This window comes from Penicillium canescens, assembly GCF_028828765.1.
Source record: "Penicillium canescens strain IBT 15451 chromosome Unknown utg000008l_segment0_segment0, whole genome shotgun sequence".
In the NCBI taxonomy this organism is placed as follows: Eukaryota; Fungi; Ascomycota; class Eurotiomycetes; order Eurotiales; family Aspergillaceae; genus Penicillium; species Penicillium canescens.
The window spans coordinates 1,430,169-1,455,615 of NW_026703970.1; the positions used below are offsets into that span (position 1 = coordinate 1,430,169).

The 25,447-nt window shown below is 49.9% G+C and overlaps 9 protein-coding genes across 9 annotated transcripts; 4 read left to right on the plus strand and 5 right to left on the minus strand.

Annotated features, from left to right (window-relative positions):
- Window positions 1-149: 149 nt before the first annotated feature.
- Window positions 150-1,514, minus strand: N7446_011399 (deubiquitination module subunit SGF73; the record flags this gene model as incomplete). Its single annotated transcript, XM_058520141.1, has 4 exons — window positions 150-511; window positions 574-1,206; window positions 1,261-1,374; window positions 1,487-1,514. The coding sequence occupies 4 exons, from the start codon at window positions 1,512-1,514 to the stop codon at window positions 150-152; spliced, it is 1,137 nt and encodes a 378-aa protein (XP_058367665.1).
- Window positions 1,515-1,882: 368 nt separating this feature from the next.
- Window positions 1,883-3,829, minus strand: N7446_011400 (putative beta-ketoacyl synthase (Cem1); the record flags this gene model as incomplete). Its single annotated transcript, XM_058520142.1, has 7 exons — window positions 1,883-2,044; window positions 2,097-2,465; window positions 2,521-2,874; window positions 2,924-2,995; window positions 3,049-3,156; window positions 3,212-3,378; window positions 3,778-3,829. 7 exons carry the CDS (start codon window positions 3,827-3,829, stop codon window positions 1,883-1,885), a joined length of 1,284 nt encoding a protein of 427 aa, XP_058367666.1.
- Window positions 3,830-4,038: 209 nt separating this feature from the next.
- On the plus strand, window positions 4,039-5,370 carry N7446_011401 (agmatinase; the record flags this gene model as incomplete). Its single annotated transcript, XM_058520143.1, has 2 exons — window positions 4,039-4,291; window positions 4,391-5,370. The coding sequence occupies 2 exons, from the start codon at window positions 4,039-4,041 to the stop codon at window positions 5,368-5,370; spliced, it is 1,233 nt and encodes a 410-aa protein (XP_058367667.1).
- A 1,181-nt stretch (window positions 5,371-6,551) lies between these two features.
- On the minus strand, window positions 6,552-7,332 carry cdc42 (Rho family GTPase CDC42; the record flags this gene model as incomplete). The annotated part of the gene is made up of 4 exons (XM_058520144.1): window positions 6,552-6,614; window positions 6,693-7,071; window positions 7,145-7,264; window positions 7,313-7,332. 4 exons carry the CDS (start codon window positions 7,330-7,332, stop codon window positions 6,552-6,554), a joined length of 582 nt encoding a protein of 193 aa, XP_058367668.1.
- A 1,875-nt stretch (window positions 7,333-9,207) lies between these two features.
- On the minus strand, window positions 9,208-11,269 carry mirC (siderochrome-iron transporter MirC; the record flags this gene model as incomplete). The annotated part of the gene is made up of 5 exons (XM_058520145.1): window positions 9,208-9,297; window positions 9,351-10,012; window positions 10,065-10,799; window positions 10,862-10,992; window positions 11,049-11,269. 5 exons carry the CDS (start codon window positions 11,267-11,269, stop codon window positions 9,208-9,210), a joined length of 1,839 nt encoding a protein of 612 aa, XP_058367669.1.
- Window positions 11,270-13,230: 1,961 nt separating this feature from the next.
- On the minus strand, window positions 13,231-13,818 carry N7446_011404 (uncharacterized protein; the record flags this gene model as incomplete). The annotated part of the gene is made up of 1 exon (XM_058520146.1): window positions 13,231-13,818. The coding sequence occupies one exon, from the start codon at window positions 13,816-13,818 to the stop codon at window positions 13,231-13,233; it is 588 nt and encodes a 195-aa protein (XP_058367670.1).
- A 513-nt stretch (window positions 13,819-14,331) lies between these two features.
- N7446_011405 (glycosyltransferase family 69 protein) lies at window positions 14,332-15,897 on the plus strand (the record flags this gene model as incomplete). The annotated part of the gene is made up of 1 exon (XM_058520147.1): window positions 14,332-15,897. One exon carries the CDS (start codon window positions 14,332-14,334, stop codon window positions 15,895-15,897), a length of 1,566 nt encoding a protein of 521 aa, XP_058367671.1.
- A 3,346-nt stretch (window positions 15,898-19,243) lies between these two features.
- N7446_011406 (uncharacterized protein) lies at window positions 19,244-20,956 on the plus strand (the record flags this gene model as incomplete). Its single annotated transcript, XM_058520148.1, has 1 exon — window positions 19,244-20,956. The coding sequence occupies one exon, from the start codon at window positions 19,244-19,246 to the stop codon at window positions 20,954-20,956; it is 1,713 nt and encodes a 570-aa protein (XP_058367672.1).
- A 1,154-nt stretch (window positions 20,957-22,110) lies between these two features.
- Window positions 22,111-23,488, plus strand: N7446_011407 (uncharacterized protein; the record flags this gene model as incomplete). Its single annotated transcript, XM_058520149.1, has 4 exons — window positions 22,111-22,389; window positions 22,503-23,171; window positions 23,229-23,338; window positions 23,407-23,488. 4 exons carry the CDS (start codon window positions 22,111-22,113, stop codon window positions 23,486-23,488), a joined length of 1,140 nt encoding a protein of 379 aa, XP_058367673.1.
- Window positions 23,489-25,447: the final 1,959 nt, after the last annotated feature.

The window sequence follows — 25,447 nt, forward strand, 5'->3', positions numbered from 1 at the left end:
ACAAGAAAGGAACGGAGGTGATCACGCTAGTAAGTAGTCCCTGCGCTCATGAACGCCAGCATCCAATATCCAGTACACCAAGGGAACTCAGAACCAAGCGCAAACGAAAAGAGAGTTGTCATAAGTCATCATCCAATGTGCCAGGTGGATTACGAAGCAGTCACTGGGGTCTTGCGCGCACCAGAGACATCAGACTCCGCATTAGGGACCATGGGCGAGGAGTCCATATCAGCAGCGACAGACTGGAAAAGAAGGCCACCAAAGAGAGGCTGGCTGTCGTCGGCGGAGAAAAGCCCACCACCACCGCGAACTCCCATTGCATGCGACATCTGCTCCTTGATGCGAACGTATCTGTACTTCGATTTGGTAGTGATCAAGGGGTGTTGGACCAAAGGCTGGGGTTTAGAACGAGCGATAGCAGCCATAACAGAATCTCTCTCTTCGTCCGAGTCAATAGGGCCGTTGTTCTCGATATCTTCCTGTAGAGGGGCATTGGCATCGATTGCGGCCTCTGGGATTCGAATAGGTCAGTCATCTGTCGTCGGGGCACAGAACAAAAAAGACAGCACATACTCTGCTGGCGAGCCTGATTCTTTTTCTGATACTGCTGAAGTAGCATATCGTAAGGCAAGGTACGGCCAGGAACAGACCGCTTGGCACCCATGGAATGACTCTTGCAAGTCAAGGAGCGAGCGCACTGCGCGCCGTTGGGTAGAGTAACACCACATTGTTTCTCGACATCCACAGGACCCTTGGGTTTGGCGGTCTTCGGCTTGGGCTCGTCCTTCTTCTTCTTTTTCTTGGGCTCCCCTTTGTCGTCCTCATCGGCCTTGCGCTTCTTGCCCTTCCTATCCTCGGTGCTCTTGACGGCGCTCTTCTTGGAACTTTTCTGGCCCATCATTGAGTTTTCTCCGTCGGCCTTGTCGAGGGGGTCGTCGTCTTTGTCGTCGCCGGCCTTTGCACGATTTGCTGCGTCGCGTGCCTCCTTCTTCTTGCGCGCCTTTTCTTGCTTCGCTTTCAGACAACCGCGGACATGCTCGGCCGCTGTCTGCTTAAGAGTGGGGCGCTTGCAGTGCTTGCAAATGACAGTCTCGATCAGGTCTTCCTGGCGCGGTTTGCCGGTTGGGAATACGGAGACGATCTTGTCGTCGAGGCTAGGGAGAGGGGATGATGTAGGAGAAGTGTCGACAGGGCCGTCTTTGAGATCTGAAAGGTTGTTAGCGTCAGTTGTGTCCGAGGCACCGGGTCGGGGAGCCGTACCATCTGCCTTTTTCTTAGTTGACGCCTTGGACGTCTTCTTCACTTTGATCTTGCCGGGTTTGGTGTCCTTGTCCGTGAAGGAATAACCGGACGCATCAACCAGACTTCCCGTTCCTGTCGAACAGCATGTTATCAGTTGGAGATCTTTGTCGATTCCAGTTGCATTGATTTTTTATCAAAAGCGGCTCAAGTTTGGCGCGCCTTCGTCACAATCGGTACAACTTACCTCGACCAGGGTCGCCATTGGTCGCCATGGTGAGCGCAAACTGAGAATAACTTGAAACACAAAACGCTCTCAGGTTTTCACAGCGAGCGTTTTGTACAAGGATTGGGGATGGTTATCTAGGAACACGTCCAGCATCTGGAGTCAAGGTCGGGCTGGGGCTCCGCATTAGGATGGATCACGTGCCATATATTGTAGTAATATTTGCCCTTTATTGCTTGAAGTTCTATTATTAGGGACAGCCATAAAAAAAAAAAAAAATTTATATATATCTATTTGCTACTGTCTTTCAACAGCGCATCAATGATCTATCAGATCTAGGCCATTTGGGCACTGAGTACCTCCTGTCAAACAATGACGAGGCCCACACCGAATGTTATACAAGACGGAAAAGAGCCACTAAGAGTACTTTGCAAAGCAAAGACTGCTGTTAGTTCCACCAAATCCAAAGCTATTGGTCAAAGCCACATCAATCTGTCTAGACTGAGGGTCCTTCGGCGCATAGTTGCAATCAAACCCGTCAGCCAGACGTTCCAGGTTGATAGTAGGCGGCATAGTATTCTGTCTCCGGTTAGCAAAATCGAATAACCCAGGATGTAAAAGCACCACTAACCTCATGAATCGCAAGCACACTAATTAAAGCTTCGATAGCACCAGCACCACCAAGAAGATGACCAAGCGCACCCTTGGTACTACTGACATTCACATCAGCAGCCTTGTCCTTGCCATGAGAGCCAAGCAAAAGGGACTTGATAGCAGCATTCTCAGCAGCATCCCCAACAATAGTCGAGGTAGCATGTGCATTGACATAGTCAACCGCGGCAGGACGCAACTGTGCCTGTTTAAGCGCCTTCTTCATAGCCATGAATGCGCCTTCGCCGTTTTCTTTGGGCGAGGTCATGTGGTGCGCATCACTGGAGCAGCCGTATCCTTTAAGTTCGGCGTAGATCCGTGCTCCTCTCGCAAGGGCGTGTTCTAGGTCCTGTATCAGATATTAATATAGAGCTGGGTATAGTCGGTGTTCGCATCGCACATACTTCGAGGATCATCACGGCTGCGCCTTCGCCTACCACAAAGCCTCCGCGGTCAGCATCGAATGGCCGGGATGCCTTTTCTGGTGTATCGTTGAAAGCTGTCGCTAGACTTCTGGCGCGAGCAAAGCCGCCTATAGCTAATGGATGAATGCAGGACTCGGCTCCTCCGGCAACCATTACATCGGCATCGCCGCAGGCAATGAATCGGGCTGCGTCACCGATGGAGTGTGCACCGGTTGTGCACGCTGTTGTCACGGCATGGTTCGGGCCCATGAATCTGTATTTCATGGAGATGTGTCCAGCTCCAAGATTGATCAGGAGCTTCGGCACAAACAGAGGATTGACCTTTTTGTAGCCCTATACAACAAGTCAGCCATGGTCTCCCTCCGAACAATGATCAACTGACGCCTTTTTCATAAGCTACAACTGTGTTGTAGATCTCGTCAAAGTTCCCAATACCTGATCCCAGACAAACACCCTATAATATAAAATCAGTACACAAACAAAGCGCTTATAACTTCTCAAACATACCGTAGCCTCTCTCTGTTCAAAAGGCTCAGGCTTCCAGTCAGCATCTTGAAGCGCCTCTTCAGTAGCAGCCATAGCATATTGCGCAAACTGAGCCATCTTCCGCTCTTCCTGCAAGACCCATCAGCATCACAAACGAAAGCAATCCAACAATCATATCACATACACCCCGACTCAACCACTCAGAAGCCGTCCACCCACCATCCTCCCGACTCCCCTTGGGCACCACAGCAGCAACCTGACAAGGCTGCTCAGCAAAACGTTCATCACGCTCTTTCACATTCACAATGCCACAATGCCCATCCAGCAAACGCTTCCAGGAGCGCCGAATACCTATACCGCGTCACAGCTCATATTAGCAATTCATTCATACTCGGAGCTAAACTCCGGAGCTCCATGCATATGTCAAATCATCAAATCATAGCCTCGCACAATCAACAAATGCGCACATGCAGTATGTACAAGCGGACTATAAGCCGCTGCGCTTCTGTCCGCCATTGGCAAGACTTTCCCCTTCCGGAGAGGAGTGGGGACTCGAGACGTGGGAGAGTCCGGGGATGCCATGCAGCTCCGGCGAACGAAGCGCGGGCCGGACGATGTGCGATAAGAGGCATTGAGAGGAATGGGGACTTGGAAAATTGGGGGGAAATTGCATGCATCGCGAGTCATACGGTGCGCGCGCGAGCTCCAAAGCTCCAGAAGCTATTTGCAAAGAAAACGATCGCGACTCACCCACACCAAGCGGAGTTACCGCTCCAAGACCCGTTACGACGACACGCCGCATAGCATTGTAAATAGCTATTTAGAATAGCTGAATAACACTTGGGTATAGTTGCAGTGTAGTGTCGAGGGAAAAGAAAAAGCGGGCCACAGCCAAGAAAGGAAAGTCTGCACGATCGGGTGGCGCTATCTTCCTCTAGGAAGTTCGGAGAGATATAGATACTGCTGAATGCTTGGTGCTTCGTCTTCTTCTCTGCTCTTCAATCAACTACAATGTCTTGGAAGACCTTGCTCACGCTGGCTCTTGCCAGCTACGCGGCCGCCTGCTCGCACCACAATGACGGCGAGGTCGTGCCAGAACACGAACGGGCCGAACTACTCAAGAAATGGGATCAGGAATGGTCGTTCTCTGGAATTGCCAGTTTCGCCCACTTGAAGCCTGTCAAGTGTCTCATCGAGCCGGATGAACACTATGACATTGCTGTTATCGGTGCGCCGTTTGATACCGCTGTCAGCTACCGCCCTGGTATGACTTCCCATACCCCAACCCAACCTACACTACACCACTTCCCTCCAAGCAAAAGAAGCCACAAGATGAACCAGATGAACTAACAAACCCCTCCAGGCGCTCGCTTCGGCCCACGCGCCATCCGCGCCGCCAGCGCCCGCCAGATGGCAGCAACGAGCTACAACACCCGGGCCGGAATAAACCCCTACAAGTCCTGGGCAAAGATAACCGACTGCGGCGACATCCCGATTACACCCTTCGACAACGGGCTCGCTGAACGGCAAATGTACGAAGCCTTCCTAGAACTAGGCTCTCGCAAGATCGTCAACAAAGCGCCCAAAGCCAACACAGGCATCGGAGCCACACACCCCAAGCTCGTAACCCTCGGCGGCGACCACAGCGTCGCCCTGCCCGCCCTCCGAGCCCTGTACCAGATCTACCAGAAGCCCATCACAGTGCTGCACTTCGACGCGCACCTTGATACCTGGAACCCCGTGCGGTATAGTGCCTACTGGCAGAGCGAACAGACACAATTCAACCACGGGTCCTTCTTCCACAAGGCTAGTCGCGAGGGCCTAATCTGCAATGCGACAAGTGCGCATGCGGGTCTGCGGACGCGGCTGACTGGTGTTGATGCTGGTGATTATACGAACCCGGGACCTGAGCAGGGCTTTATTCGGATTCATGCGGATGATATCGATGAGCTGGGTCCTATGGGAGTTGTTGAGACTATTATTGCGCGCACTGGGATTGATGCGGAGCAGCCTGTTTATCTTTCTGTTGATATTGATGTGTTGGATCCTTCTACTGCTCCTGGAACGGGGACGCCTGAGCCTGGTGGTTGGACGACGCGCGAGTTTATTCGCATTCTGCGCGGGCTTGAGAAGTTGAATGTTGTTGGTGCGGATATTGTGGAGGTTTCGCCGGCTTATGATAATAAGGGGGAGACTACTGCTCTTGCGGCGGCGCAGGTTGCTTTTGAGATTATTACTAGTCTTGTTAAGGCTGGTGTTGATGAGGAGCTTGGGGGTTGGTATGGGTGGAAGGAGCAGCTTGAGGGTGTTGAGGCTGAGAAGGTTGCTAAGGATGAGCTTTGAGTGGTTTGTCTTTGGTGTATATAGATGATATGACGTTGAATGAAGTGAAGATTGATGACTATACTATGTGTTGATGTGTTCGTAGACCGGAGTATGAAAGATAGCTGGTCCATGCTTTGATCTACACATGGCAGAGTAACCTACAATTAACCACCCTTGTTCAAGAGATACATCTACTCTACTACCTCTCCAGGTGTCCCATCAGTCTATTATCTACAACGAATCACTTCAAAGAACCAGTCTGATTGAGTCTACAGTCTCCGACTTTCTAGATCCAGAATAATGTTGCAAAAGTCCAACGCAGAAGACAACCAAAGCAGAGTCTTGTATCAAAGCGCAAGAGTTATGTCAATAGACAGGAAATAAGTAGAATAGAAAACATACGCAGAGCAAGCCAAATCTGCTAGGCAAGGTACATCAATATCAAATTCAGATTCCAGTTGCAAATAGAAAGTGTAGAAATATCAAAGGCAAAGGCAAAACTGGGGGATATGGGCATTGGGGGAAAGACGAAAACCGTCAGCCAGAAACACGACGCCCTGACGTCCAACGCCGGAGAGACGATGAGAGAGGTAAAAGCATGAAGTGGGTAATAGGGTGTAATGGAGCGACGCGAACAAAAGGGGAGGAAAGGGTCGAAGTTGCTGTCGCTGAAGTCATGAAAGGGAGAGAGGTAAGTGACGTCAAATGGAACGTCAAGAGACGAGTACGCACGAGGCACCTCGATATCAGGGTTTCGACAGCAGACGCAGCCAGGCGAAGCAAAAGCAGAAAAGAAACAAGCAAAGAGAAAGAGACAAAAGAGGGAGATATGGCGAGTTAGAGAGGCTAGAGCTGGGAATCCCGGGCATGCCAAACGCAAGCGCAAGAGAAAGGGGGTCAAAAGAACAAGCCATTTCAACTGGAAACGTAGATATGGAACCGCTTCAAATAGCATCGCTAGAACAAAAGATCCCCCCTTTTTTTTGGTGCTGCATATCAATATCCCAAGAAAACCAGTCCAGCCAGGAATATTTGCCTCCCAATAAAACGTGAAACGGAGAAAAAAAGCGATAAACAAGGTTCATTTCATCGTAGCTGCTTCGAGGCGCACGTCAACCAGGCAACCCGACGCGCGACAGTTCATCCGCGCAATCGGATCCAACCTGATCCGAAACAAAAAAAATTAACCGTGAAGCGATTCACAGCAAGCGGCAGCCTCTTGACTTCTTCTTCGGCGCGGGCTCAAGCGCCGCAACAATAGCCTAGAGAGAAAGTGGAGGTCAGTTTCGGCGGTGTAGAGGGGAAGATATCGGGCAGCAAAAAGTGGAGGAGATGGGTACCTCATCAAAGACATCCTTCAACTTGTACTGCGTCAGAGCGGAACACTCGACGTATTTCACCGCACCAAGCTCCTTAGCCATGCGGTCACCGTCTTCCTTGCGGATGGGTTGCATCTTCTGGCGGGAAAGCTTCTCCCGCACGCCGGCATCTTCGCGCAAATCGGTCTGGGTGCCGACGATGAGGCAGGGGACACCGGGGCAGTGGTGGTGGACTTCGGGGAACCACTTTTCGCGGACGTTCTCGAAGGAGGCGGGAGAGGTGACGGAGAAGCAGACCAGGAACACGTCAGTCTGTGGGTAGGAGAGCGGGCGCAGGCGGTCGTAATCCTCTTGACCGGCGGTATCGAACAGTCCAAGGGTGTAGGGTTCATCACCGATCCTGTTCAGCGGCACACGGTCAGATTTGTCGCTGCCGTAGGAATGTTTCGGGGGAAAGGGATAGCGGCACTTACATCACAGTCACGGCGTAGTTGTCAAAGACGGTGGGCACATACTCCGAGGGGAACTTGTTCGTTGTGTATGAGATGAGCAGACAGGTCTTGCCTACTGCACCGTCCCCCACCACGACACACCTGGGGGAGTTAGCAGGGAGGGGTCAAGGATAGATGAAGGGAACATACTTGATGGTAGCGACGACCATTTTGACACTGTAAACTGTGGAAGTGGTTGGATATTGGATGGGGAGAAAGAAAAGTGGGAGACAAAAAGGGAGGAAGAAGCTGTGGTCTGGATTGAATGGGGCAACCCGCAGAGTATGGGAGTCTAGACACGGGCACGGCTTGTACTCCAAGCGAGATCTCTTTCATCGGTTTACACGTTATTTCTCGATTTTGAGCTCTTTTTTACCTCCACGTTAATTGCTCAGAGGCTATTCCCCCTTTCTCTCCTCCGTAAAAGAAAATTACAATTTCCAAGGCGTTTCACGGGGATCCTCGGCCCCATCTCCTTTCAAGCCGTTTTTAAGCCAACGGTAAAGCGTTCTGGACCCGTAATATTGCTTGCAGCTACTTAAACCGATTTAATATAAGGCAACTACGCTTGAACGGTATCATCCCCTATATATCTCCCCTCCCTCCTCCACCTCCTTACCCCTAAGTCCAAGCCCAAGCCCAAATCCAAGCCCCAACCAATGGCCCGATCCAGCTCCGGTTCCAACTCCAGCTCCACAAACGCCTCAATCTAAACAGGTAACTGCAAGAATGAGTTACATAGAGACACATGAGAAGCCTAGAGGTGATGGACGACTTACAGTGCTGACTGTACATGGAGGTACCAACCTAACGTTAGCGCTAACAAATTGCATGCACTCCTTTCCCGCTCTCCCGGTCTCCGGCCTCCGGCTTAGGCATATGCCTAATAGATTAAAGCCAAAGTCCTTGGGAACGGACGTGTGTCTCTGGTATATGTGCATGCATACATATGCAGGTACATGCATGGGCTATTTACATACGTGTTTGAATACGGGATGGAGATGAGAGAGGGCGGGAAAGGGGATAGGGGGAAGAGTGAGAGTGATAGGGGTAAAGGAGGTCTGGATATGGGTTGGTCACGCTTGCTCTGCTCTGTTGACGGGAGAGTAGGGCAGGTATGCATGGTGTTTACAGTAGGGCTGGACTGGACTGGACTAGATTGGATTGTGTTGGGTTGGATTGTGTTGGATTGGGGCTGGGACTTTCGTGTCTGCTACTGTAAGTTAAGAGTCCGTCAGTGATGTACAATTTCCAGCTACGGGGTAATGGTTAGCTGTTTTACATAGAATGTGTTCAGATATCTACCTGGTAGGAGCTGGCGGTTACTGTGCCAACTAGCGAGATGAACTCTCCCCTGATAGAAAACGGTTGTTACAAGGAGATGAACGGGGCCCACATAGCATCGTGATGATAACTACAGGGCTGAAGGGCGCGTGCTTGTTACAAGTATAGAGAAAGCCCAGAGCGGCAAGCCGGCCATATCGCAATGCGAGTTTAGTCCCGGTCGGAAGTTGGCTACTTGGACAGGTCGATCCTGGGAGGTGCAGGGCGGCATAGGGTCTAGGCTGGGCTGGGGGATTTGGTAAAGAGATGAGTCTACTATGCCTTGGTCCATGATCCTAGGGTTGATGAGTTGTCTACACTACAGCACAATGCAGTGCTCGGGCCAAGTTGGCCGTGTACAGATGGAGGGTCATTTGTCCAGAGGTTCATATTTAAATCCACTGTGCAGATCTATCGAATGGGTGCAGTCTCTGAAACGTCTAGAACTCACAAAATAAAAAGAAGTCGCACCAAATGCAAATGATGATCTGGTTCAGGGGTCATATAGACAAACATGTACATGTAGATCAGAATGCGTTGAGACTGTCTTAGATCATGTTGAAACAATCAATAACGCCGCTTGCTGGGTTGTATCAAGATGCAATAGCAATATAAACCACAAAAAGGAAAAAAGATAACACAAAAGAACATGGCTCGGTCGTAAGATCGTTAAGTCATGTGCGGTAGAGGATGCACACGGAAGAAAGGATTGCCCGTGGGCATTAGGTTCGTTTGGAGTGTTCGTCCTCGTGGTCGGGCTCTGTCCCAACTCGTTGTGGATTCTCCTGGGGTGAGGAGTTGCCGTAGCCCATCTACCTTGATGTCAGAAGGGTCCAGAATGAAGTGCTGCTGAGGTATTACTCACCTTATCGAGTTTATAGTTCACCATCATAAGACTTAGCGGGATCAGGGGGAGAGTAGCGATGATGGCCAATGTCAAGAGTCGGTTCATGGTCTCTTGGTAGGCACGGTTGATGGCAATGCGAGTTGGAGATCCCATCGGGTACGACAGGGCCTCGGTCAACTTGCCAAAAATTTCACCCGCTTGGCCCTTGGTTTCCTCAGGGAGGTATTGAAGAAGCTTGTGTGGGATGGCCGAGGACCAGACGGCTCCTGATATAGCAGCGCCAACGGCACCGCCCATCTCCATGGAGGTCAAGAACATAGCTGTTGCTGCGGCGACTTCTTGGTGGCTGGCGGAGGCCTGGACACCTAGTTGGACAGGCACGTTGACCAGACCACCACCGATGCCGACGATGATTTGGGTTCCCAAGACCTGGAAGTGGGATGCCCCTTCGCCTCGGTATAAAAGCATGAGGGCCAGACCGGTCATGTAGACGACACATCCAATGGTCACGTAGATACGGTAGCGACGGGTATATTTGATCAGAAGCGACACGCTAAACGCGGCAATGGTTGAAGTAAAAGCAAAGGTTTGGGTGACGCGTCCTGCTGTGGCAACGTCGTACCCTTGTACAACCTGGAGGTAGGAGTACAGATAGGGCTGAACGGAGAAGTAGAAGGCCACTGCACGAAGATTAGTAACAACACTCGAGAGCTGTGGAAATATAACACTTACTGAAATACCAAAAGGCCAATGCACAGCCTGCAAGAGCAGTCTTTTGCTTAAGGAGGTGTAGAGAGAGCAAGGGTTTGGGTGCCAGTTTATGGGAAGACTCCCAAAATGGCAGCACAACGAAGCAAATGACACCGAAGATCATCATTACCAAGATACTAGGGTTCATCCACCCACCCTTCGCATTGGCTGCGAGAGTCAAAGGCACAAGAAGCAATGTCACAGCGGCAGATAAAAGAGTCAGACCGCCTACATCCAGATCGTACCAGGTCCGACGCACGGTGCTGAAAAAGTCCCTGTGTCGCCTAGACCGTGTCTTGATCAAATTCAGCCTTCGAGCCTTACGCTGGTTAAATAGCAGCGACAAGGCCAGCGGCAGGAAGGATGCAGGCAATATAATAGCCCACATACCATATCCCCACCGCCATGAGCTGGTACGCAGTATGGCGCCCGCGATAGTGGGCCCAAGCCATACAGTAACCAAGAATGGGAATTCGGGTAGAAGCGCGAGGAAGGCACGGTTCAGCAAGTCACTGCTGTCGGCGATGAACACTTGCTGGAGGATCTGCAAGCCCGTTGAGCCGGCAGAGTAGAAGATTTGGGCCGATGCGTAGGTTTGAACATTCGTAGAGGTAGCCATCTGAATGTATCCAAGCGTGTATATGAGGATACTAACGCAGAATGCCTCAAAGCGACCGAATACATCAGCGATTTTGGCCATCGGAGGTTTAATGACAGCTATTGCAAGTTAGTAACTTTCATCCGCTTCCAAGGCTCAAGGCAGGTTAGTGAAGTCCTACCATTGACCACATTCTGAATGACAAGAACTGTCGAGATTAACGAGTGCTTACTGAAAGCACTCGTCGCATATGCCGACAGCGACATCACAGTCTGACCTTCTAGCGACGTGCAGAATGCCATGAGGAATATACTTTGCGCCAAGTCAGCAGGGGTCAACAAAGGCACGGGACTGCAAGCCACACGAACCTGACGTAGGCAATCATCAGAGAACGAGTCGTCCAGGTCAAATTGATGGCTTCAATCTTTGCAACTCCCTCCTGCATTTCGTCCGGCGTGGACATTCCACTGGGCGGAGCCTCAACCTCGTAGTCATCCTGCAGCAGCAGCTCCCTCTCATTGTCCACTTGGTTGTCTTCCTGTTCCATAGTGCCGTAGGACGGTCCTGACCGCGGATCGAGAAGGGGCATCTCTGTGATGCGCACCGATATAGCTCGACAAAGAGTTCGGTCTTGGATTGGTTAAAAGCATATACAAAGGACGATCTTAACTGCGTCGACTAAGCGGCAGAATGGAACATCTAAAAGAGTTCATGCAACATCAGGCGTCGAGGACGTATCACATAAAAGGGATGAAATCCTGCTCTACTAAGCAAGTATTGGGGTTGTTCAGCCTGAGCCAGCCAGGTCCACTTGAAAAAGCAACGAAGAGCGAATCGGAGAGCGAGTCGGGGGGAGAAAAGCGAAAGAGACGAGAAATACCGGGCGCAACAGGAAAGAAAAAGATGAAGCGCGCTTGCCTGGTCGATAACTCATGGAGGGCTATGTACGTAGCAGGATCCGGCAGGCAGCTATGGGGCGGATGGGTAGATCCGCTTTGGAGGGGGGCGTCCAGGCTGTAAGGGGAAAGCAGGCCTTGGATAGGTCGAAGTGCAGTAATGACACCGAGTCCGATCATCGGTCGCACTTATGCACGTCGATGGGTCAGTGGCAGCAGAGCGTGAGATGAGAGGCTGAGGTCCGATCTCAGACATTCCAAGTTAGGCGAGTCGGAGTCATGTTTTCCAGTCAGTCAGCCAGTCATCAGTCATACAGTCATTCTCGTAATGTTCGGAACAAAGTGAAAGGGATGAAAGAGAGAGAAGAGTCATAAGAAAATTGAAGTGGAGTGGCGTGTCAAGGCACCTCCCGGCCATACGGGGTTACGTTTCGAGCGGTACCCGAATGGTACCCGCACGGTACCTCAGTTCAGAGTGTGGCATAGGCTGATCTTTTGGTACTGCCAAGTCACACTGTGGTTCAGACCATCAGATATGATTTGATCGATAAGATGGAAACCTGATTCTTGGTTCGGCGGTTTTACCGCCATTCCATCCCTTCCAGCCTGACTTGAGAGATTTTAAAGAATGCGTGTTATGAAGTGGGTTCTTTCTGATTCTGACACTTTTCTACTGGATATAAAGCAAGAAGCAAAAAAAATCTAGTAAATCTAATCATCCACTGACTGGCGTCAACATGCATTGCTACCGTACCCTGTTGCCGATCTCTTAATACGAGAATATGGTACGGAATATCTCCGTCAAAGAATTGGATGTCAGGGTTTCCGATGTAGCCGGTCACTTGATCTGGAAATTACATTTTCCCTCTAATTTAGTGTCTAATTCACTGTAGAGCAGTAAATCTCCATCAAGTCATATCAGTGGTGTGACCTCGGTAGCTTTGCGCCGAGTTATGCCGTTACACGGTCAAAAGGGAAATCTGATAAACTTTAATCAGGGCTAGAGTATATAGAATACTCCTAGAAAACAAAAGGACCGGACTTGGCACAGGAAAGAGGAAAGTACCTCCTTGGCCGGTAAATTTCTTTCGATTTTGTGAAGGTCCGAGTGAGAAAAATCTAGTCTCCACTTGGCAAAATGCGTTCAGCCTAATATAGTATGACAGCTCTATACGTTTTATGTTCAAATTAAAGCCCGTTGATCTCTTCACTAATGCACCTGGCAGCTTCTGATCACCCGACATGACAAAATTACCAATCAATTGTAATGGCATTGAAGTCTATACGTGTATCGGCTGATCGACAGTATGTCGCCTATGGCATATCCATGTGGAGCTGGGCTCCTGTCAAACTGCTAGCCAATATCTTTATCATATCACAAACGAGCCTATTTTGATTCCATGTGCTTTCACATAGCTGCCTGGCCCAGGCCATCTGGATCCGAGTGGCAAGATAGTACAAAGACAGAGAACTCCAAAGACTGTGTACCATCTGTCTGGTTCTTTTACTCGTATATGCATTTTACTGTAAAAATATAGATTGGCTACCTGCATGCAACCTTTTATCAGCCCTGGCAAACGTTGATCCTATTGATACTTTTAGGAGCCTTCGCCACCTATCACCTGAAACATCTAACTATCGACATCCCACGAAATCATGCCTGGTCTATAATCAAATGTCCAAAGTTAACGGGGAGCTCTCCACCCTCACTAGAAGGCCGAGCAGCATAAACACCAACCCAGCAGTCCTTCACATCCTTCTCCTCAAAGATCCAAGTAATCTCCCGGAGAGGCGACTTCTGCAGACCCTCAACCAGATAGATCCACAAACTATTGTCCTGTTCTTTGGCCATCTCAAGGGTCGCCGCACCACCACCAGAAGGCACAGCCAGCAAGCTCCAGTCCGCCCAGTTATCTTTAGCGACGGTGCTCAGGTGGGGTCTGCCATGGGTGAGCTCAATGCCAGTCTTCACCCACTTTTTGCTACCATCGGCAGTGTTGAGGACAATGATCAGACCACCCTGGTCATATTGTTTCTCCCAGAGGGCGTTGAAGGCCACGCGGGCCCGCTTGAACGAGCTCAGCGGGATGGACTGGTACAGGATTGGGGCTGAGAAGCGGCTGGTGGAAGGTGGCTTGTCCCAAATGTCTGTTGAGGCTGGGGCTTTAATGGTGAATTCGGAGGGAGGGGTGCCGTCGCCTGGCACTTTGTCGTTCGAGTTGGCGAATTTGAATTGCGGCATGGTAGGATATATGCAGCTGCGGGGAAGCTGTGGTATATTTGGAGGTAATGTATGTTCAGTTGCCACACCACGGATTACTGGTGTGTCTAGAGGAGATGTGAGAATTGATTCCAGTGAACATTGAAAGTAAGCAGGAAGATAAATGAGGAGAAGTATCCGACAACGGCTACGTCACTACAGAGCGTAATCCGGATGCGTTACACGGTTTCCCCAACGGAGAGAGATGCTGGATGTCGAACCGAAGAAACGGAAATTAAACAGATATGACACTATCAGCCATTAACTATTCTAGCTATACATGCAACCTCAACTACAATCTTCCACGCCAGAGTCGTTGAGCATCGCATCATATACTCCAACCGCTCACGTGATGTGATGACGTAAAGAGCCAAACAATTCGACCTGGAGTGACAGCGGCCCCTTTTCAGGTGGCAGCCATTGACTTCTATTGTTAGATCATTTTTACAGCTGAGTCTCATTCTTGGGATGGGGAGACCCAACTGGTGATCTGCCATGACTACCCGTTTGCTTCATCCAGATGAATGGGAGCTCAATTCGCGGTCCTCGGTCGACTCGCAGGGAACATTCAACCTCGACGAGGCCGATTTTGAATCCCAAGTTCCTCCTACATCCCCGTTCAAGAGACACCGACTGCCTTGGTTATCCCGGCTCTTTTCAACGACGTCAGCAGGTTATCGCCGCCTAAAGTCCAATTCCAGACCTGCTTTCGCGGGCTCATCACGTCCGAACTGCTCCCGTCGCTTCTTGCTCCGCCGCTTCTGCTATATCCATGTTGTCTTCGGTATTGTTTTCGTCCTCGGTCTCTTCACGTCGATACTCTTCCCCTCCTATACACACCCGCCGGTGCACTACGCAACACTCCGCAAATCAGTACTCGAGAAGTCATACTCTGGTAGAGGAAATCTACGGAATGAGAAAATCTTTATCGCAGCCAGTCTGTATGATAGTGGTGGCGAACTTGCCAAAGGACAGTGGGGCGAACAACTCCTCGAGTTGATCCATTTGCTCGGAAACGACAATGTATTCCTCAGCATCTATGAGAATGACAGCGGCGAGGAGGGAGAACGTGCACTACATGAGTTGGAGCAAAAAGTGCAATGTCAAAAGGCAATTGTCTTCGAGCAGCACCTGGACCCAAAGAGTCTTCCGACCGTGACTATACCCGGCGGATCAAAACGAGTCAAGCGCATCGAATACCTCGCCCAAGTCCGTAATAAGGCTTTACAACCACTAACCGATAAACCCGGGATGAAATTCGACAAGCTCCTCTATCTGAACGATATCCTCTTCGACCCCATCGACGCCCTCCAACTTCTATTCTCAACAAACGCCAACGATGACGGCGTATCACAATACCGCGCAGCCTGCGCCGTGGACTTCGACAACCCGTTCAAGTTCTACGACACATACGCAACACGCGATTTGGAAGGCTACAGCATGGGTCTACCCTTTTACCCATGGTTCACAACATCCGGCAAAGGCGTAAGCCGACGAGATGTATTAGCCGGAAAAGACGCCGTGCGAGTACGCAGCTGCTGGGGCGGAATGGTAGCCTTCGACGCTAAATACTTCCAGCCCGGCTCACCACCTTCAACCTCAAACCCAGTGCGCTTCCGTTCTGGAAAGGATCTGTTCTGGGAAGCGTCTGAATGCTGTCTCATCCACGCCGATATCCAAGATCCGCAAACCAACGTCGACGAAATCACCGACACGGGCATTTACATGAACCCATTCGTGCGAGTAGCCTATGACCACCGCACCCTGTCTTGGCTTGGTGTAACCCGTCGCTTCGAGAGGCTATACTCGTTCCTTCATAACCTTATCAACCATTTTGTCGGTTTGCCTTGGCATAATCCCCGTCGGGCTGAAGTTCCTGGTCAGAGTGTGCAGGAGACTGTTTGGATTCCTGACGCTTCTCAGGATGGCGGTGGCGCTTTCCAGACAGTTGATCGCATTGCTGGTAATGATGGTTACTGTGGTCGTCGTGGTTTGCAGGTTATTGTTGAGGACCGCAAGCCCGGCCAGAAGGGGTTCGAGAATATACCTGTTCCTTCATGAGTTTAATATTTTTTGAGAATTTGATACCCATTTCTTCGTTTGGATTTGTTCGTTTCTTGATATTTGATTGTGTGTAGTGTTAGTAGACGTGATATACATGCTTTAGACCCCTTAGGACTCTGTGTATCTTACCTGTGTGAGAGTCAATTGCAAGCTACTCAAGACACTCCTTATCTCTGCACTATCTACTTATTGCCCGAATGATTATTCTATGAACCTTGGAACAAGCATGATCCAGCCCCCAGAGATTGTCAATAGAGCAAAGCAACCAAAGTCCACCTTGTTAACCCTTTTACCTTCATCCTCGAATGTTCCAGATATTTCTCATAGTGACTCAAATGTCTCTCTTTTTCCACACCCAAATCCGTAAGTACCCATACCACTATTGACGCCACACCACCAAGCGAACTTCCCACAAAAAGGAATGATAGGGGGTAACTTAAAAGACACACTAAAGATGAGACACAGGACATTCTCATTGAAATACCGTAGCTACATCTGGAGGTTAGTAGGTCCGCTATAAAACTTTTCAGACATCCATGAACGATGAGAGGGGATGCCAGGAACCCAAGAAATGTGCTATAAGTTCCAGACACGAACATCGAAAAGCACTGATCGGCTCCCTCGTTTTCCCCATGCCGCTTCACCTTAAAAGCGTCCACAGTAACTTCAGTCCCCACTGGAAGAAAATTGAGGAGCCGAGATTTCTAGTCTGAAACGTCGAGCTCCTCAGGAAGCAGCGTTGAATTTGTTGATGCGGAGTTTTAAACTGAGTTATATGCCTTGTCGCACCATGGAGTAGAAGTTCGTTTCAGATGGTTAGGAAGGAAGCTAGATGGGTTGATATATATTGTTATGCCCTGTCATTCTGCGCAGTAGCCAATCCGAGTATATGGATTATGCAAGCCAATGATGGCCAGGATCGATTGACTTATAGTTAAGGATATACTAGGAAGATATCTTAGATACAGGGGCTAACCCTACGGGATTAGGTATGATGAGGTTTGTTTACATGTACATGATCTCCAACGGCCTATTGAAAGGCCGAGAAATCCGACGGACAAGGGGAGGGATGGAAGGACGGATTGGGGGAAGATCCCTAAGTTGAAGAAACTGGAGAACGAGCGAGTTTGATATTTATGAAGACGTCACATTTGATCCACATCGGACATTCCCCTTCGATCGATTGAGTTCGCTCAGTGTTTGTCTGGTCATGGGGTTCATCTCCTTGATAGGGTACTACTTTACGTATGTAGGGGAAGGCTGTTATACCTCACCCCTCTGTGGAAGGAACTACGCTTCAAATCTCTCGAGTCTTGCTCTCGTAGTGTAATGTCAGGCTGGGGAAGGGTTCGGCGTAGCCATATAGGCGCTTCGGCGAGTACCTCAAAAGGAGCGCGGTCCGAGTCGGGGTGGGGTATACACGTACGATCTACAGTACATGTACGGGGTGGTCCAGACAAGTAGCAATATATTGCATCCCTCAATCTGGGGCCCTTCTTGTGAATCAGACCAAGAGAGAAGATCCAAGAGCCTCGGTTTTAGGGATTTGGTAGCGCCGGGGTTTGGTCGCGTCGGGGCTTGTGGCGCACTATAGACAGCGGATGGCGATGCTTGCAAAAACAAGCCCTTCATGGCTACATGGCTACATGGCTAATGTTCGGAACGAGGTTATCGATAGTTCAAATTGGCTAGTACTTGGCCATATTCCATCCAAAGGTAAAAGCCGGTGATCCTTTCACAAAAGGGCCAATAGGGCTGGGATAGGTAGACGCGGAAGCGACGGAAAACATGGTTGTCCAATCGGGCTCTGACTCGGCGACAGGGATAGATCAGGTACACGAAGATCCTGATATCAAATGCTTTGAAAGGAATGCTTTGCACTCGGTGTTCGATCCGAAAGAGCATTTCTTCTCATTGAAATACCCTAGCACATCTATGACATTCACGCGTCCCCTCGTTGACGGTCCCACATCCACACGTTGACCACTTAGTGAGACCAGTTATTGAGACATTGGGATGTCTTCAAACCCCGACATCAATAATCCCCTCCGCTAGCCAATATTCAATTATCTCAAAGATCTCACTAAGGGGCACATTGGCTCTGGCTGTACATTATCTCGCGAATGACTTACTCTCCTCGCTCTGACTTCGATCTAAAATGATATCAGACACGATCGGCACGTTCATGTCCCAGAACCGGATATCCGGATAGCCGCATTGGCCTTTGGGTAGCCAATGCGCTGCAGAGAATTCAGGAACAGGAAGGCAAAGAAGATTCAATAGCTACATGTAACATGGAGAATCTCGATGTGTTCCCCCTGAGCCAGAAGGATATCAGATCCCGAGCATGCATTACATCAGCGCGTGGTATCAAGGTCTAACTCGATCAGGGAGCATCATCCTAGTCATTGGCTCTGGGGCGTAGAAGCGGGATAGAAAAATCGAGATATGGGCCGCAGTGGAACGCGCAAAAGGAGTGACGAAATGATCGGGGCCACTTCAGGTGGAGTCGGGGTCGGACTTTGCGACCCTCACCGAGGTCCACTGTGGAAGCTCGTGGGCGTTAGATGGGCACACATAAGGAAGTGGTGTGAGGCGGCTATCCGGAGAACTGTGAATATCTGGATGTGATACCCTGCAGTATCACATCCAGACTATTGTTTTGGAACCAGAGAAAGGACAAAGTGAAACGATTGCCTTGTTTTTAGGCTACTTTACTGTACATGTAAATGTATTGTATTTCCCCCTGAATCCTTGAGGCATAAAGAATAACAAGGATTGTATAAACTTCTGGGCATACATTGTACATCCACCGTGCAAAAGCATGGTTACACAGCCTCTACTCTCATAGACAGCATTCTTATGTTCTAATGCTACAGCACAGTTAACCTTCCTTTTGAGGTTGGGATCTTCCTACAGGGTTGAAAATATGAAAGTTTCACAAAATCACTAGTTTAGCTGATCGTAAACGTTTGTGGTTCGGGCAGTTTCCTTTGCCAAGAGATCTTAATCTTACGAGCCCCATTCTCAACCAATCATGGTATACGGAGTTTGACAAATACTTGAGAGGGCCAAACGACGGGGCCAATGTGAAGCTCCGATCGAGCGGTCACGGGTCCACAATCAACCCTAACTTAGAAACTATCAGTTCTAAGTCAGTTCTCAGTATGATCTACAGAGGGCTAAAACTTGAACTCGGGACAAGGGTCCACTCCCCTAGTGCTGGGGCCTGAATCTGATCGTGACTGTGGTTCGATTTACTTAAAAGCGTCCCTGACCCAAGGAATGGGACTAGTAAGCGCTATCCAACTTCACTCACATTCCTTAAGCACTCAAAGCCATTATGGGGTCCGAACTCGGTGTCACTGCCGACTCCAAGGCTGATATCGATCTCAGCCCTGTCACCATCTGGTGGGCTGTCTGGGCATGTGTCTGGACCATCGCCGTCGTCCTCGGCATGGCCTATCTCATCGTCCATCGCAATATGCCTACTCTCCGAATTCGAGGCCTCGGTCTATCGTTATCTGCAATCGTTCTTCTTCATTTATACTGGGCACCGGTCCAATTCGCAACTATGGTCGGCCCTCTGCTGCCAGGAGACTGCCAGTACTGGATGATGGGCACCCTGCTGCCCTGTGGTGTCGCCTTATTCCACGCCTCCAATGCTCGGTTCCTGCACGTCGCCAAACTCCAAAGGAAATACGCTCAATACGGCGAGCGCCTTTTCTTATCCCCCACCCCCGAAGAGAAGCCTAAGGGCCTGATCGCCCGCTTCCACCGTCTTAGCTATTCCACCAAAATGCTTACTATTGTTGGCATCGGAATGTTCCTTCAGATCTTCCTCACTATCCTTATGTGGCTCATTTCCCGCAAATGGCACAGCTCCTGGGGAATCCCTGGCACCGAGGTCCACGGAACTATCATGGAACAGAAGATGGCACAGGGCGCGGGATGGGAATGGTGGCCTGGAGTGGCCTGGCAATTGGCCTGGTCCTGGATCGTCGCCCCTATCGTTCTTTGGAAGTCTCGCAACATCCACGACACCCACGGCTGGCGAGTCCAGACTATCGGCTGCGCTATCGCCAACCTCCACGCCACCCCGATGTGGCTCATCGGTCTCTATGTTCCTGCTATGGCCCCGGTCAACACTGTCTGGGTTCCACCCCAGTGGATCTGTCTTTCTATTATGTTTATCGAAATCTTTACCGTCTTCCTCCCCTGCTGGGAGGTGATGCGTCACCAGTCCCTCCGTCAAGAGACTCTCGACTCAATTGCGCGCTGGGAGTTGAAGGTCAAGTCAACGGGCTCCGAGGCCAAGTCCCTCAATTCCGAGAGCACCATGGTCGACTCCAGAATTTCCGGCTGGAAGTCCGCCAACGGGTCCGTCAAGACTGAGAACAGCCAACGCGACAGCATCATGACAATGAGCGCCCTCGAGCATGTCCTCGAGCGCAACCCCGCCCCTCTCCAGGAATTCTCTGCCCTCCGCGAATTCTCCGGCGAGAACATCGTCTTCCTGACCAGCCTCGCCGAGTGGAAGAACTCGCTGCCTGCAACTCTGCGTGACCGCACCCTCCCCCGTGACAGTAACAGCAGAGATGTGATCCGCGACCACTTCAACCGCGCCCTGCACATTTATGCCGAATTCATCAGCGTCCGCCACGCCGAGTTCCCCGTGAACATCTCGTCCCAGGAACTGCGCAAGCTCGAAAGCATTTTCGAGCACCCCACACGTCTCATCTACGGCGAGGAGCGCGAGTGCGTCGACCCCACCAGCCCCTTCGACAAGTTCACCTTCGACCTGCCATCGCCCACTCAGTCGGATAGCTCTGAGAAGCCGATGAAGTCCTCGATCAAGAGCTCCTTGACCGATGCCATCAAGGATCGCGTGCAGTACTGGGGTGACATCCCGGCGGATTTCGATGCTTCTATCTTCGATGCTGCCGAGGCGTCTATCAAGTACCTCGTGCTCACCAACACGTGGCCCAAGTTCATCAAGGATCGCAGGGGTTCGGTTGGGTCCTTTGATACTTTGGACGTCAGTATGGAGGTTTAATTTGCTTCGTGGTATATGAAATGAGTATGGCTCGTTGGAGGGTGGGAGCTCGGCTTGTGTATAAATTACTCGGCTCTTGGCTCCAATGGAGAATTTCCAACTACGGATTATTGACAGACTGTACATATACTATTGGTCATTTGGATGGATGTAATGGATTAACTTAATTACGCTGGATACCCTCACAATCTATTTTCTTATTAACTATTGTCATTAATTTCGATGTTATGAATGCCGTAGGTGTGGGGGATGTATATGTATGTGTCAGTGAAGGATTATTCTTGTGTACTTTGATATATTGCATTCAACTATCAAAGGGAAGGGTTCTTTTTGCATGTGGGATTATACATGAACATTGATCAATCAATGTTCTAGCAAATTGATGCAATCTATCCAAGCGTAGAATCGATAGATAATCCAGATACTATTTAAAGCCACTCGAGCTGGGAATCGAGGCCATTCACAAAGAAAGCAGCCGGGTTATATTAAAACGCACGCGCAAGTAAGACATGCAACAGCGCGCAATGCACCTTTGCATTCCGTCACTTGTGTCTCACTTCATCTTTCACCCACTGCGTCGCCGATATCTTCGATGTCCCATTGTCTGTTCGGCCCCGGTCTATGTCTTTGTTGTGCTAGACGCAGGGGCGGCATCTTAGGAGACTGTAGTCAAGTTTCTCGTCGTCCGCATGGTGTAGTGGCTGATACTTATCGCCTACCACACGTGTTCCTCTGCCTGTGAGTCCTATCAGCTTATGGTTCTTTTTGCATAGAAACTGGTATGAAACTTGAGGCCGAATACCAAATATAGAAGGTCTTCATACAATAAGCTCGTGAAGGCGGTCTTGCAGGCAACCAAATAGACTTATAATGCTCAAAGGTGTATACTGTAGCCGTATGTAGCCAAAGCCGATGTCAGGCCTGGGAACTCCCAAGTAGGCAGGTACCACCATCGCACCTTCCCCAGGACATCCCAACTTGTGGACGCGTATTTGTTGTTTTGTTTTCTTTTCACTTCTTCACTTCTTCACTTCTTTCTTCTTCTCTTCTTTTCTTCTTTTCTTCTTCTCTTCTCTTCTTCTCTCGTTCACCTCCCTTCCCCTCTTTCTGGTCCCTAGCATCTCTTCCATTCTTCCTTGATGCCTTACAGCGCCATGACGCCCAAGATCATTGGCAACGCCGCTCCTTGGAAGCAGGTCAGCGATGCTCGCACCAGTGAGCTTAACGCCATGCAGGAGAGCTTCTATGAGACTGCCATCATTTGGGCTAGAGTGACAGGTGAGAAGACTTTGGACGACAGCATTCATGCTACCCCCAAATCCCAGTTACAGGCCCAGATGAGGTGGAAAGAGGCTTATCAGTCCTACATTTCCCCTCTAGCTTCCGAGTCTCGCACCGAGGTGATTCATCGCTCTGTTGTCTCTAGCAACAAGGTATGTTCTGACCATATTTGCTCCTATGCCCACCTTACCCCTTCTTGCCCTTCCCTTCCCTTGCCCTCTCACCGCTGGCCCCATAAGTGCATGTCTTATGTTGATATTCACAGACCGAACCTCACGCTGCTTCTATGCTCGCCACTGCCCGTTACTCCGATGCAGCTGCAGCTGTCGACGCTGACACCACCGAGAACCCCGGACATGATGAAGAGCCTGGCAAGATTGATAAGACCAGCACCGATGGCAACACTCAGGGAGATGAGGGCTTCCGCCCTCCCGCGTCTGCCAAGGTCTTCATGAGTTCTTTTCGAGCCTTGCGACTGGCCAATGCCGCCGTTGCTGCTGCCGCCGCTGCCGAGCCTAGTCCCCCTCGCCGCTTGCTTTTCAAGAACCTTCCCAAGTGGGTGACAGTATCCCACGTTCTGCACCTAGTCTACGGTGGTGTTATCGAGCGGGCCTGGAGTGAGACCTCTGGCGAGGTCAATGTGCAGTTTACCGATGCCGATGACTGCAACAGATATCTCGAAATGCATCCCGAGAGTATCCCCCTCAAAGTCGGCGACGATGTGATCAACATTTCCATTGAGCTGATGGACAATGACAACGAACATCCCGAGCTTGCACGCCGCCTTAGGGCCGATGCTTCTCGCGTCGTGTGCCTTTCTGGTCTGCCAACCTCGCTGATGGGCAAGAACGACGAGAACATTCTGGGTATTGCTTCTCAGCCCAACTGGGAGAGCAAGGCGCTTGAGCAGGTTCTGATCACGAATGGCGAAGAAGTAAGTCTCCCGAGCGTTGACTCTGTTGATGTTGAAACGCCCACTGACTTATTGAAGGGAATTCTCGATATCCATGTCTCTTTCTTCAGCCTGCACGACGGCTGGGACTTTTACCAAGGCATCAAGGAAGGCACTTACGATTGCATTTCCAAGTTTGAGGCTGACCCGTGAGTTGCCTGATTTCTCGCGCTTGTTCCTTTTAAAGTAACCCATTTGCTAACAGTTGAATGATTAGTTGTGCCCTGGCGCAAGAGTTTCACTTCTTCGATGTGAGAAACCCGATGTTCAGAGCACTCGCCGCCGTCATGTCTGAGTAGCTTGAGAATAACCATTAACCGAGAACACTTCGACAGCTACTGCTTCGACAGTACCATGCCGGTATGTCGGCCATATTGTTCAGACATCAGCGCTATCCAACTTCAAATATTGCAGGGAGTGATACTTTGTTTTTTTCTTTTTCTCTCTTTGCTTTGCAGGGGAATTCCATTTAGGTTTTCTCCTTTTGTCAACACCCCGATATCACAAGTTTTCTAATGGAATATCGCTTCAGACATTACTTCAATCTGTAACTCCTACTCTTGCCCTTATCCTAAGGACTCAGCTCTCCATAGACCCCTTCCACCGGTCTGTATCAGCTGACATGAATAGGAAAACCTCCACTCCCAATCCACTGCCGATCCCAAGATCAAAATCCACTTCGTGGATATATCATCTACGTATGACGGCACCACAGCAGCCAGTAGAAGAAAAAGCCGCAACCAACAGCGCCAAACCACAGCAATAACCATGTTACCAGCCCCAACACCGCGTCACCCCCCAACCTACCAGGCGCCTTGAACACCAGATCCGGAGAATGCAGCAATAGCCGGGACTTCTCCATTCAAGGAAGGTGGTAAGGATAAACGATAAACCAAGCACGTAAAAGAGGAAGAGTGGCTTGGCAAGGTTTACATGACGCCCCAAATTCCTCCGATCAACCCCGGTCAAGCCAACCAACCTCAAGGCGTTCCATGCCCTGCATACTTAGGGTTTGGCATTGACACAAAACAGGAAAGAGAAGTGACTTCGCCACGTGGTGATTTGTCTCTTTTCTTGGTGTGCATTGATGGGAGGTTGGGGGAGGGGATATGATGCGGGGTAAGAATGCAAATGAAGTCATTTTGGTCGTTTTGGGGATTTGTGCAGGATCGGGTAGTTTCGGTAGTTTTGTTTTGTTGGGTTCTGAATGGAAGAGACACTATCCCAAATTAAGTGAAACGTTGGCTGTGACGATGTTGGATATTGGATGTTGGTCATGTGTCTTGGGGATATACAAGACGTCGGTGAATGTCGATCTGATATCTACACTAAATGGATAACCTGCAAGAATACCATTGCTCATTCATTCCCACAGTAGAATCCCAGAGATCTAATTTGGGCAGCTGCTTTGTATAGCCTAGCACCATGTATATACGAAAGGTCGATACTACGTAAGAACCATCACGACAATATCCCGCATTTTCCCAACATCATGTCGAATCAGTCTAGTTGCATACCCTGAAACAGTTTGCTCTGCAGGCATCCTGCAGGAGATCGATCCTATAGCGGTGGTTAACTTGACGCTATACTGCTACTACTGCACTGCGGTATGCTCGCCGATCTGGCAGCAACCAATCTGATAGTCGCATTCACATCCGAATAACGGGCTGAGGCTTTGCTCTCGGGATACATTATGCAACCATAGAATGTACAATACCGTACATATTCCATATTCTCGGGTTTTGATAGCCACGGTTTTTCTTTATTACAGCTACGAATGTCTAATGCAAGGCTATATACCACTAGATGCTACAGTGTGCGTCAAGGCGTCCAAGACATGGCTACCCACACCGTATATGCACAAAGGACCCACTACCCCACTTAGGATAGTTTGACATAGCGAGGATCGGAATAGAAGGTTGAATTCATGGATACGGGAAATTGGGATGATCACACGCGATCATCGACTCTTTCCTGACTGGTATTCACCAACATACTGTAGTAAGTAAAAGCAAATGCAGCAAATAATGAAGAAATTCATTCCCCTTATCATGTCTCCGTGTTCTCCGTTGCTCCACTTGATCCGGCTACCCCGAAGTGGGTTTAATCCATGGTTGACCTATTTGGAATCAAATAGCTCAACGCTGATTGGAGTTTGCACGCGAGGAGATTCAGAGGTCTATAGGTGAGGCTCTGCAGACGCGCTTGTAATTTTTTGAACCGTGACAATACATGCGTGTATTGAAACATTGTAATTT